The 13,126-nt window shown below is 35.9% G+C and overlaps 1 protein-coding gene across 5 annotated transcripts in view; it reads left to right on the forward strand.

Annotated features, from left to right (window-relative positions):
- The window catches only part of DENND4C (DENN domain containing 4C), a 77,591-nt gene that overhangs the window by 19,098 nt on the left and 45,367 nt on the right, over nt 1-13,126 (forward strand). For all 5 annotated transcript variants that reach the window (XM_075488206.1, XM_075488210.1, XM_075488207.1 and 2 more), the window contains 3 exons: nt 4,035-4,362; nt 10,939-11,191; nt 12,175-12,244. In XM_075488206.1, coding sequence (XP_075344321.1) covers nt 4,052-4,362; nt 10,939-11,191; nt 12,175-12,244 — 634 coding nt within the window. In that variant the 5' untranslated portion in view covers nt 4,035-4,051. The remainder of the gene's footprint in view (nt 1-4,034; nt 4,363-10,938; nt 11,192-12,174; nt 12,245-13,126) is intronic.

The following is a 13,126-nucleotide window of genomic DNA, read 5'->3' on the forward strand; positions in this document are numbered from 1 at the left end:
TTATGGCCTATGAATGAATTGGAAAATTAACTTCACTTGAATAATTTCTCCGTAGCCCTTATGGATCTATGTGGACATGGAGGTTTGTGATTCCTCAAGTAGTATTGCAAATGTTCTTAAAACAGAATTCCCAATTTTTGTTTTCAGTTTATTTGACTGAAATGGAAGTATCTTTGTAGGCTTTAAAAAAAAGGTCTTTTGTGGGACTTGTATGTTGGGGTTTTTTTTCAATATATCCTGCATTTTCATCATCCAACACCAAGGTAACGGTTTTATTTTTAGAATTTTTTTGTATTTGAGTTTTGTCCTGCAAGGGAATGGGTTGTTACAATAAAAATCCCAATATTTTCTAAATGTTGAGTTTTCCTATTAGGCTTGGGAGATACAGAAACCTACTCATGGAAAACTGACAGAGGACAGTATCTCTTGAAATTATGATGGGGAAAAGTTGCTGTGATAAAACTTATGATAGAAAGTCTCTTAGAAGAATGTTTGTTCCCTTGTCTATTAAGAGGAGCAGTGTGCATACTTATTCTTGTGTGAGGTATCACGAAAATAGTGGAAAATGGCAGTGGATTCATCTTGTTCCCCCACAAATCATATGTTTATTTTTTCCTGCAGTTCAGAAGGCAAAGTGTCCTTGGACTAACTGAATTCTGCTGTTTCTATTTGTTTTGGTGGCTATCTGCTAATTTATAGTTTAGTGTCTATTTATATCTATAAAGCTATTGCATTAAAGAAGAGAACCATGGCTTATTTAAGAGCTATTACTTTAAGGTCTGTTTTGAGAGATCCTGTTGCTTTAAATCTTTCTGAAATTGGAGAATAAATTCTTGAAGAGCTGAGTTGTAGTGCTTACTTGAAACCTTACTTCTCTTATCCTTGTGGAAAAGGAAAAGAACTATTTTGAGAGACTCAGAACATTTTGAAAAGCTCGCTAAATGTTGTGCTGACATATGAGGCTTGTGTGCCAAGTTTCTCAGCTGAATTGTCTGGTGACTCTGACTTTTGCCTGCCACATATTACACAGAGTTTCTGTGAAGTAAAGCAGCCATGGCTAAGAGAAAAATATAAAATCATAGATATAAGTGTATGCTCCTTAGCAACCAATTGCTAGTTTTATTGATCCCCACTGGTAAAAATTTGGGAATGGATTCTCTTCATTTGCATTCTAACCTTCCAAATCTTAGTATTTAATTTTTCAGGTCCTTTTAAATTTTTCTCCCTCCGTTTACCCAGGAAAGCTAAATTTTCACTTTAAAAAACATTTGAGGATAACATTAGTGCAATTCCAGGAACTACGGCTGTGATTAAAAATACAAACTGTTGTGAGATTTTTGACGTTGTATGCTGTTACCGTTACTGTTTTATTTCCTGCTGAGTGGGCTAAAAGTAAATGTGGTGATAATTTGAATGTTACATTGAGAGAACATGATACTGAGCTGTGTGAACACGTAGCAGGTAATAAAAGGCTGGATCATTTAACAAAGGCTTTGGGTTTTTTTAAAAAAAAACATTTATATGATGCCAACCATTTTGCTATTTTTAGCAGCTTGTTCCAGTAATTTGGTTTCACATATGTTAAGTGCAAACAGTACTTTCCAGATTACAAGATATTCTGGCTCAGGACTTTCCTTTCTTTTAAGGGGATCCAGGAGAGGTTGGTTTATTTATTTCTTATTGTTATAATTCTGTGAACAAGTCCAAGGATCTAAGAGGCAAACTGAAACACCTTAGACTTTACAGTTTTATGATTAGTCCAGTGCAAGTCAGTGCTGCTGCTGAAAGGGGCATACTGCTGCTGCTTTTGTGCTGACAGTGAATCGTTGGAGAACTGCTCTGGTTGAACACTAAGCAGCCTGTGCCAGGTTAGTGTTCAGCCAGAGCAACTCTTTGTTCCAGTTCATTACGTGGTTGCACAAACTATAGTTCTGGACAAAAGTGAAGGTGGGAATGAGCAGTGGCAGTATGAGAAGGGACCTTTTAACAGAAGCACCAATTTATATGAAATTAAGTTGAAGCCATTACCCCTGCATTTCATGCTGACTTCTTACCTGTAAAGGGCTTTATCACTAACTTCATGCTGTTTGTGACAGTAAAAAGGGTAAATTGCTACAAGCTCTGTAGCTGAAAGTGATTCAGAAGCTTCACAAGTAGCTATGGCTTTGGAGTAATTTTCTTGTTCTTTAGGAGACCTGGGCACTGAACACCTGACAAACTGAATAAACCTTTTATTGTTTCTGTTGATACAGCATCCATATATTTTAGGCCTGAAAACTCATGCATGTAGGTAGCTGTCCCATGGCTTTCCCCTTTTCAGGGGAGCCAAACACTTCTGTGTCTCTTCTCAGGATCTCTGTTTATGGATTGCCCTACAAAAGCTGTTAGCCAAAGTGTTTAGAGAACACTGAAGTGCTGTTCTGAAAAGCATTGTGGAAAAATATGGCAGAAAAGGATAGTCATCTTAAGGGGTGTAGGTACTGTTCTTTCAGATCTGAAATGATTTGAAAAGTTGTCATTTCAGTGTTAGAAAATAAAAAATGGTGTTAGTTGGAGTACAGAGGTACTACAAATTTGCATGAAGTTATTTCCCTTCCCCTCCCTGCTTTCATCTCGTGCTGTAGTACCTTGCAATATAGTGGTTGGTGCCTAAGTTGCATAATCTTATGCTAAGATTTCTTAGTAAGCATGCAGGATGAATAACTGATTATTCCTTCAGCTGAGTACTCAGAACACTTTTGATAACAAGTTTTAGAAGTCTTGTAAAGTGTGAAGATGGAAAATACCTTTTCAGTACAATTTCAGTAAGAAGGAGCAGGATAAGAACAGGAGGAGAAATGAGGTTGCAGGGAACAGGACTAAACTGTCTCTGCCCAACCACCTTTCTGTTAGCAGAGGCCGATGTTTCTGCAATTATCAGGCTAGGACATTCTAAATACAAGAAACTTTTCAATTTTGGTGCACTTATTATTTGGTAATACCCATGGACCACCACTCCTTGGTAGGTGGGACCTTGGCAGCTGTGGCAGTCTTGTTTTCAAAGATGGGAACCAGACTTCTGTTCTTATTTAGCTTTCTAGATGGGATCCCCAGAAATCTGGTGATGAAAACATGGGGATCTAAAAGAAGGTGGTCCCTAGCTCCCTGAAGGGGTATAACAGTGTTCAGGTTTATTGCTTGGCAACTACTGTTTAAAGATTTCTCACTCAACTTTTAAAAAGAGAGGTATTTCATGAGATCGGGTACTTGAAATTGTACTTGTGATATTTGAGCATAGTCTGTCAGCTAGTTTTGCTCTTAATAGAAGCTTGCGTTTCACCACTTTAAAATCATATGCTTAGTGAACATTGCTGGCATTGGGAGAACAACTCTTTCCAGATCTGGAATGTGCAGCTGAGCAGTGATGTGTACTGCCTGATCAGCTGATGAAATGTGGGTTTGGATGTGTGATTTTTGTAAATGACTTCCAGATGTTACAGTTGCCAGCTGAATGTCTCAAGACTGTACTGTTAGGTCTAGATTATGAAACAAAATGGATGAAATGTGCAGAAGATAAACTAGAGAGCCTATACTTGGAATTGTTCTCTCTCTCAAACAAAAAAGCAGCACGATTCTGTAGTCAAATTACTCACTAAGCAATGGCAGAAAAATATAGATGCTCATAGTTAGGGGTACCTGCATTGATTTATAGTCTGCAAAGAGCTTGAGTGGTCTAATAGCTAATGTCAAGCAATTTTCTGTGTAGCTGCTATGTTAGGAGCTTTGAATTCTTCTTTATATCACTAAAACTTCCTTGTGCTGAAACATGACTGTTACGGTGCTAGAACTGAAATCCGATTATTGACAATACTATCTTTTTGAGCAGCAGAAATCAGAGTTTGTTTTGGAGTTTCCCTAGAATTTTCATGAAATCTCTAGATAGCAATTTTTTTATTTGCAAAAATTTCTTTAAAGGTTTTAAATCCCCGTACTTGTTGAGGGCAGGGGTTTAGCTTGAAAGCAGTGTTTGATTTCTCTCTGTTTGTTTTCCGCAGGAAGTACTGACATAACCATGATAGAAGACAAAGGTCCACGAGTGGCTGACTATTTTGTAGTGGCAGGGCTCACTGATACAGATACTGCAACCCTCCTGGACCAAGAAATAAGCCGACATGAAACAAAGTCAACTGGTCCAAAGGCTCCAATTACTGACATTGCTGTGATAATTAAATCAGCTGGTGAAACTGTCCCAGAGGGATACACCTGTGTTGAAGCCACCCCTACAGCTCTTCAAGCCAACTTAAACTATGGAAGTCTAAAGAGTCCTGAACTTTTTCTTTGCTACAAGAGGGGCCGGGACAAACCACCTCTTACTGACATAGGGTGAGATTTCTATAACAATTCAGTTCGTCCTTCAATAATGATAAAATCTTACTCTTCATAGATGATGATGAAAACAGATGTGAGAAAACTTTTAAAAACATATTGTCTTTGAATCTATATTGCTTATCATATGTATCTGTGTCGTGTTTTATTTCTGAAATAAGTTGAAAAAAGTGTCAGTCTTCCAGTGAACTTGTCTTTTTAAAATGAATGATAATGTTTTAACTTAAAAAGATTATATATAGGGATAGATGAAGCAAATCAAATATGAGAAATGAAGTTCTCTGCTGCAGTTTTAGGAAAGGTGAGAGAATAGTACAAAATTAATTTCTAGAAATAGTATAGTGCAAATCCAAAAATATAACATGCTTAATCTGAAAGTGATGACTTCAGAAGACAAAAATTATCACTTTGTGGAATTCACTTTAATGCTTAAGGTAAAAGATACCGCTTAAAAATGGTAGGACAATGAAACAAAGATCTTAAAATTATCCACCTACCTAGAATCTTGTACCCTGCCTTATGTCAGATCCGAGTATTTGTGAGGTTTCTTACAAGTTCTGACATGATTGGCTGCAAAGACTGGATTATATAGTCTCTTGGTAACTCTAATCATGCTTGTATTTCAAAACCCACACTTTCTGATGTCTGAGGCGTAAGTTCCTAAAGGGTTACTAGTACTGTGTTTAAAAACCTTAGATATAGCCAATGCGTTAAGTTCAATGCTTAATAAATACAGGGGGCAACCTGGCAGGGAAGCTCTGAACTAATTTTGTTACTTATAGGACGCTGGGTTTAATGTAAGTATTCAGGACCAAGATCACAAAATCCCCCAAGATCTTGAGGTGGTGAATATTATAGTCTGTGCTACTAGCATATTGAGGTAATGCTCAATCTGTAATAACTCACGCAGCACCACAGTATTGTCTAAATTGCTCTATATAGCACTTCTACTTCTCTGGCTTGGATAAGGACGTTGTAGAATTACTGGGGATGTAATGAGAGAGAGAAAATGGAGCATGGGTGGGGGGAACTGTTACAGTGATGGCAAAATAAGGAATGTGTGTGTTTTTCCTTATTTAGTTATTAAATAAATAGTAAAGAGTAAAGTCAAAAACATGCATCTATATGTAAGCTATAATAAGTTCAGTTAATTTCATTTATAAGTTTAAGCACACCAGGCACAATGCCTACATATCCTGCTTTTGACCTACAGTTTCAGTGCCAGCTGACAAGTAGAGTCCAGTCAGGAAGAAACTGATAGTGAAATTTTAGTGATGAAATCAGTTACATGGCAGGATACCTGCTGTAAGGATTATAGTTCAAGTTGTATAATTAACCTGGTACCTTCTAATTTCAGTTCATCTCGATCATCTAAACTATGTTCTAATAATCTTCAGTGATGTTTGATAATGAAATGATAATGAAATGTGATTTTTATAATAGTCTTTTCCCATGTGTGTGACTGACACTGCAAGATGAGATAACTGTTACAATGGGATTTGACTGTGTAGAATTGCAGTATGAAGTCATTCTTTGAATGATACGTCAAACTTCAGTAGGTTTTAGCAGAAGGAAGAATTTCTAGAGGGACTGATTCCTCAGAGGGATTCCTAAACCATCAGTCTTCAGCATGTGCCTTTATGGAAGCGACTCTGCTACCACGTTTCTTTTCATGTCTCCCACAACTTGAAGAACTTGAATGCTTGGGTAGATTTCATAGGGAATACCCAATATGCAAAATAGGCGAATAGTTGGCTGACTAAGGGCTTCCCTAACAGAGACACTTTTTAAAACTATTGGCGGAAAACCATGGTATTTGGCAAGTAGTATTTATTCTATATTTTGTTTTACACAGATCTAGTTAGGGTGTCAAACCTAACAAATCATGGCAGGCTTTTCTCTCTGAGCAATGATGCATATGAATGTTTTCCCCCTGCTGTTCCTGCTGTTTTGCAACTATGTTTAAGAGATGGTTAGCACAAGCTTTTTTTTTTTCTTTTTTTTTTTTTTTGTGAATGTCAGTGCGTTCAAATAAAAGTAGAGTGTGGGCAAGAGATGTTTGTAGAGTCTGAAGGCTAATTTATGCTGATCGCTACTCTTTTAATTAAAGAATCAAGTGGGAAAGAATATTTTATCTTTGAGCCTTAAGTATCCATTAAGTCAATCTGACATGCTGGCTGGACTTAGTAGGTAGAGGAAGAGTATATCCCTTGAAAGAGTCAAATCCATTGTCTTGTGTCAAGGTTGTTAATACATATATAAAGTTGAGTTATCCTGTAGTCCGAGCATTCAGATGATTCTTGATAAGTATGTGTGTGTGTATTTCTTTCAGGGCTATTTTTAGGGAAACTAATTAAACAAATGCTGTTTGGAGGAAGGGGGAGATGGGAGTACACTCTACTGATTCTCTGCCATTGTCCTTGTTCTGTATTTCTGTGCCCTCCACCCTCTTTCCTTTCTATTCTTCCACTGGTTCTTAAGTTGAAGTGTCTGTAACATGCTAGAGTGACTTCCTGCTGCAGGTGCTCACTTGCATATAGTTAGGCCATGTGCCGTGCCTCTGGATGGTGCATTTGCTGTGGCTGTTTTTAGTTGGAAGAGTAAAGGTTTGATCCTAGGACAAGAGATCTCTAAGGTCCTTTTCCTACATATAGCTGTAAAATTTAGTATCTTAAGCTTATATGTCTATAAATAACTCAGCTACTAGTCATTCTGTTGCTTTCCTAACTAATATTTTTGCTGATGATCCAGAAATAGACAAGAACTGAGACTTGAGATTTGTTTTGGTTTAGGTGTAGTGAGACTTTGAAACGAGATCTCGCATCTCTTTGTTTTACGCTTGAGTTAGGAATATGGGAGAGCTCTAGCACTTGTTTCTTAAATGGAAGAAAACCTGACAGAAAAATGCTTTTTAACTGTAAGTGGTTTTGCAATTTGTAACACTTACTGTAGAAAGGACCAAGGAAAAAATATCAGACTTCTTGTCAGAAGCAGAGGTTCTTGTATTACTGAGTAATGCAAAAGTTAGGTAACTTGCATTGTGTAAGTAAAGAAATTCTGATTTTTTTTTTTTTAATTATTATTATTATTTTTTTTTAACTAGCATGGAAGGCTTTAGTGTGGTTAGTGGTTCTGTGCCAAGGACCCATCTCATTCTGCATACCTAGTTTCTGAAACTGTCTGCAGGAGTATTGATTGAACAAATGTTTTTCTTTACTAGAGTTGTATTTAAAAAATGAACGTGAACTCAAATTTCAAGAAGCATAATAGAAACTGGAAGATGTTCTTAACAGCCAGCATCTTCCATTGTTCCTTAAATCCCACCAGTGTGACAACTGCAGCTGGGTGTTTGGAACAGCTTAGGGTAATAATGATGAAACTGATCACTTCTATGTTTAGACAAATAATAATAGTGGTGGCAGTAGAAACAAAAGACAATTCAGTCTCTTCCCTCTGCTTGACCCAATGCTTCTTCTCTGACCTTCCTACTGCCTCGTACATTTATTTTAGTTCCTGTATTATTCAGTACTTGCACACTGCCTTCTCTTAAATGAGATAGGAAGAGTTGTTATAAAGAGTTATTTTGCATAAGGACTGGGAGAGGCAGAAATGTGGTTGGACCTAGAGGAGAAGTCAAGCTGGAGAGCAGCCCCACACAATGCAATTTGCAACAGTCCACCTACTTTGAAATGGTTTTCCAGAAGCAGAGTTTTCTGTGGTTTAAGGTTTTTAACTCAACACCTGCAAGAAGGTAGTATTTATCTTTTCTGAACTCTGTTATCTGATGTATCGAAGTATACCTTTAAATCAGTAAAACTGGTCACGAGAGAACTTTCATGTACAATGTGAAACAGCCTTACGAAGAGATAAGGTTTTTTTTTGGCCTTTCTTACAAAGAAAGGACCTAACATCTAGAGAAAACTGTAGTTTACATTTTGCGTGGAATAAAACTTTATTGAAGTTGATAGACTAATGTAGCAAATAACGTGTACTTGGGATCAAGGCCAAAGTATAAGCTCATAGAAGCAGGAAACAAGTCTTATCCTGATCAGTACTAATTAATCGAAGGCAGACACTGGGAAGTTGAAACAAGTAGGAGTAAACTTACTCTCTCAGGGATGACTTTGTATATACAGGGTGTCATGTTAAATATTTCATGCATCACTTCTGAATGTTTTTGTCTGAATCATTGAAATCATTGTTTAATTTGAGTGATCCATGGGTGGTGTTTTTCTTCTGTTTGCTTGTTTTCTTAAATTCATTACTATGCATGAGGTCAGGAAATGGTGTGGTTTTAATAATACTTCTGCTGGTATATATGTGGGGGTGAAAGTTGCTTTCATTTTCTTTTTGCTTTTGATGGGATGTGACCCCACTGTTACAGTCTTGAACACTGGTCAGCTCCTTACCTCTTAGAAGTATTTGCACAACTAAGAAATTCTTCAGTCTTTAAATATCTTCCTCAGAATACTTGTAAACATATTAAATTGAACTGCTGGAATTGTCTGATTAATATGGTTTTCCTTCTCAAAAGCTGCCAGCTGACAAATGTTTCTAGAATAACTTCAAATTCTTGGATTTTACTTAAGATACATGAAATTGAAATAAAACTGAACTGAAACTTCCATTCGACACTGCCTTGTTAATATTCTCTTCTGATTAATGTAAGGCAGTGATGTGAAGAGTTCATATAGACTCTTTATGCACAATGAAGGTGGCCTGAGAGCTGCTGCCATGGTAGTTGTTTGCTTTGTGTTTGGGTGGTTTTTTTGGGTTGGTTTTTTTTTTTTTTTTTTTTTTTAATTTTAAATTTATGAAGTAGGTAACCCAATAAAAAGAGCAAAATACATGTTATTCCAGAAGATTATTTAGTTTAGAAGTAATTTGAATAGCATGTAGTTTCTCTATGTGTGTCTTCAACCAGTAGGTAGTATATTTAATGTTGCAACTTGGAAATACTGGTATTAGGCCAGTTTTGAACCTGAGATTACACATTGTTTTAAATGTAGCAAAAATGTGATGATCAGACTCTTTACAGCTGAAACCATTATTGAAGGCAAGAATATTGTCCTCCATGACTAGCTGAATAAATTTATATGGCAGCCTGGTAGCTACATCAATATACTCCCAACTCATGTGATTTCTTTGCTTTATTAAAGTATTCTAGGACTGTAGTTCACATATATCATCAATACTATGACAAGATGCACGTTTGTTCTGTGGAATCAGAATAAACAGTAATATTTGCATATTCCATTTTAAAGATGGACGGTAGTATTTAAGTAATGTGGGAAGTTTAATGGTATATATTTTTTTGAAAGTTCTGAGAATTATTGGATCTGGAAAAAGACTTTTTTTTTTAAATTTTTTTTTTAGCTTATACACATGACTTTATGAAGTTTTCAAATACATACTTACTAGTAGTCTCTCAAACATTTAACCAAGGGTATTTTCAGACAGTGAAAGATATATTGCGTGGTTATTTTTTATTTTAAAGTAAAGTTGTGATGAACTACATGTGGGAAGCTTCAGGTCCCAAAATATGAAGTTTTAATGTGTTACCTTTATCCTAAATCTTGCCAGGTATTGTAAAGATGAAAACTTATTTGAAGGTGGCAAGTACTCTGTACATGCTGCAGAGAATCAAGCAAATGGAACCATTGCTTATTTGGGTGTGGAATGTGAGATAAAGCTTGCCCTGTCGTAGCATCTGTGCATTAAAAATATGCAGTGATCTATGGTTTGACTTCCACATTTCTTCACATGGTCACTTCCTAATAGCTTTATGTTTGGCAAAGATTGGAGTGTAAAGTTGTAGCTCGTTTAGCTGCTGTGAAGCTGCGAAGGATCTTGCTTTTTTTGCTAAGAATATGGTGATCTAAACTAGCGATCTGGCTAAAAATTCCAGGTACTGTGTGAATATTGCTGTACAGCCATGTAACATATATTCTGCTTTCTAGGAGTACAGTCAACTGTAGTTATTATTTCTTCTTCTTCTGTGGAATGGAGTATTATTTTGTCTTCTCCCTCCCTTAAGGAATGTTATTCAAACTATGAATGTAAATCATTACTGTGTTTGGGGTTTTTTTTCTGTAAAAATTCATCTAGGAAACAGACTTCTGTCTTCTGTTCTTTTCCAACAACATTTCTTAAAAAAAAAAAAAAAAAAGGCAAGCTTGAAATGACTTTGCAGACATTTTAGAGATGGAAATAATTTCTAAGAAATTATCAGGTATCATGTGTGCAAGCAATTTAAAGCATCCTTTGTATTTAATTTTCATTGATAGCACAGGATTCCTACTAATTCTATAACTAAATGCTTTTCAGTGTGGCTTGATTTTATTTTTCTGTAACTATGATTTGTTCCCACAGAGATTTCTTGTAATATTTAAATATTTCTGAACAGTTTCTTTGCCTTAAATCGTGCATGACAAAAGACAATATATAAAATGCACATTAGAATGTTGCAGAGATGATATAAGGTGCTAATGGATGGACAATTTTATGAATTTGTCTAAGTAACTTCATACATATTTGAACGCACATAATATTTTGTTTCCTTCCTGTCTGCAGAGTTCTATATGAAGGGAAGGAACGCATCATTTCAGGCTGCGAAGTGATTCAAGCTACTCCTTATGGTCGTTGCGCTAATGTTAACAACAGTTCAGCTTCTTCTCAACGGATCTTTATAACATATCGAAGGGCTCCTCCAATACGACCTCAAAATTCATTGGCAGTGACGGATATCTGTGTTATTGTGACCAGCAAAGGAGAAACCCCTCCTCATACGTTCTGCAAAGTTGATAAGAATTTAAATTGTGGTATGGTGAGTATTTAAAAGCTTGAGTCTCCTTCTTTTTGCGGTTTTTTTTTTCCTTTAAATCCAACAAACAAACCCAGAAGAGTAGCTCTTTGAACTTTTCTTAGCACTGTTATAATTGTGTTCTATCACTATATCATAATTCTTTCATTCTATAGACCAGGAGTGAGACTTCAGTTTTGTAGGTTTTGTTGCTCTGATTCCTGTTGGTGTTAGGAATTACTTCTTCATACTGATTGCTCACTACTTCAGTTTGCATATTCATGTCTAGGTGCTATTTAGGAGTAGTGCAATGGATTTTTTTTTTTTTTTTTAATTATTATTATACCCCCACGCCCCCGGCAATGCTGCCACTCAGGATGAATCACAAACACTTTTTTCTTAGCTATTAATAATGTCTATGTTACTAAGACATGTCAGAATGATAATTACTGCTTACAGTTTCTTCATGTACTTATTTTTCAGTCAGTTTGCTTTCATTTAGACTGTTTTGCATTTAGTTTACTTAGGCTGAAATAAGTGATTTTTTTTTTTTTGAATGGCAGAGTGTATTTAGACAAACTGCAAAAACACTATGTAAATAACCAGTTCATGGAAGTACGATAAGAGCTTCAAATGATGATGTTTAGAATTTCACTTGCACTGATGAGGTTCCCATAAGAGTCTCCTTTTAAATAACCAAGAAAATGTGAAGCTGCAAATGATCTGCTTCACTTTTCCCTGTTCTTCTGTTGGAGTAAGTCAGAGTAGTGTGGTGGTGTGATTATTTTATGTAAATCCTATAATCTCTAAAAAACGTGAGGAGGGTGAATTCTCAATTTCATTATTTACATGCACTCAGTAGCCAACCAGTTGTTTTATTGTGTAATGCTTTTTATTTAAATGTCTGCTTTGTTTGTAAGTGGGAGTATATTCAAATGCTTATACTTGATTTCTCTGCTGCCTGTTGTCATCTTTGCTGGTTCTAAGATGAAACTTGTGTCTTCCAGTGGGGTTCCAGCGTATACCTTTGTTACAAGAAATCTGTGCCAGCTTCTAACTCTTTAGCATATAAAGCTGGTAAGTAATTTTAGAAGCAGACACTCTAAACATGCTAACAGAAGGATTTGAATGCCTTGTTGAAATCAAATAATAATTTTAAAAGCTTAAGTGCTGTCTGTCAGAATTCTGTTCCTAGAGCATGTCAGTTGAAATCAACTCCTATAATGCCTTCTTTGCTCGCCTCACTTTTTCCCAGGCAAAAAAAAAAGCGCCTTAATAGGAATAGCATTGTTCTGTATTAATTTAGTTCTTATCATGACAGGTTTGGTAGCTTAGGAGCTTTAGTGGAAAGCTTAGCAAGCATTTCAGATATAACAAAAGACTTCATATTTCTTGTGTTGGTGATGATGTAGAAGGAGTAATTAAAAATTCCATTCATCCTTACTCATATTTCTTTTTATGTCCCACAGCTAATGCAACATCTTCCATTTAATTTGAAAGTTAAATGTGTTTCTTCCCTTCAGTTCCACAATAAATGACAAAAAGTCTTTTCTTTTAAGTCTGGCTTTTATAAGTTTTTTAATGTGTTGCTACAGATTTTTTTTTTCCTGAAGAAGTCCAAAAAAACTTTTGAAAGAGTTCCTACTGAGCACTGAGTGCACCCAATTCCTTTGAAAGGAGTAAACTACCAAGTAGAAGTGGAAAGCATAGATAATGAAGTCAGTGTACCATAAAATAAACTAGATGAACAGCAATAGTAAACCAATGCTTGTGTGCCTATTTTCTACCAGCAAGAGTTAGATATATTTCTGAAAACTGAATAAACGATTTGTTTAAATTGAATGTATTGACTGATTAGCAGAAAATGTGGACAGTCAGCTAGTTCATCCTATTTTCAGCGGAGGTATTGCTGCTGTTCTTACAATAGATAAATTATCACTTTCTTCATAGGAATTTCGC

The sequence above is a fragment of the Mycteria americana genome, chromosome Z, assembly GCF_035582795.1.
Source record: "Mycteria americana isolate JAX WOST 10 ecotype Jacksonville Zoo and Gardens chromosome Z, USCA_MyAme_1.0, whole genome shotgun sequence".
In the NCBI taxonomy this organism is placed as follows: Eukaryota; Metazoa; Chordata; class Aves; order Ciconiiformes; family Ciconiidae; genus Mycteria; species Mycteria americana.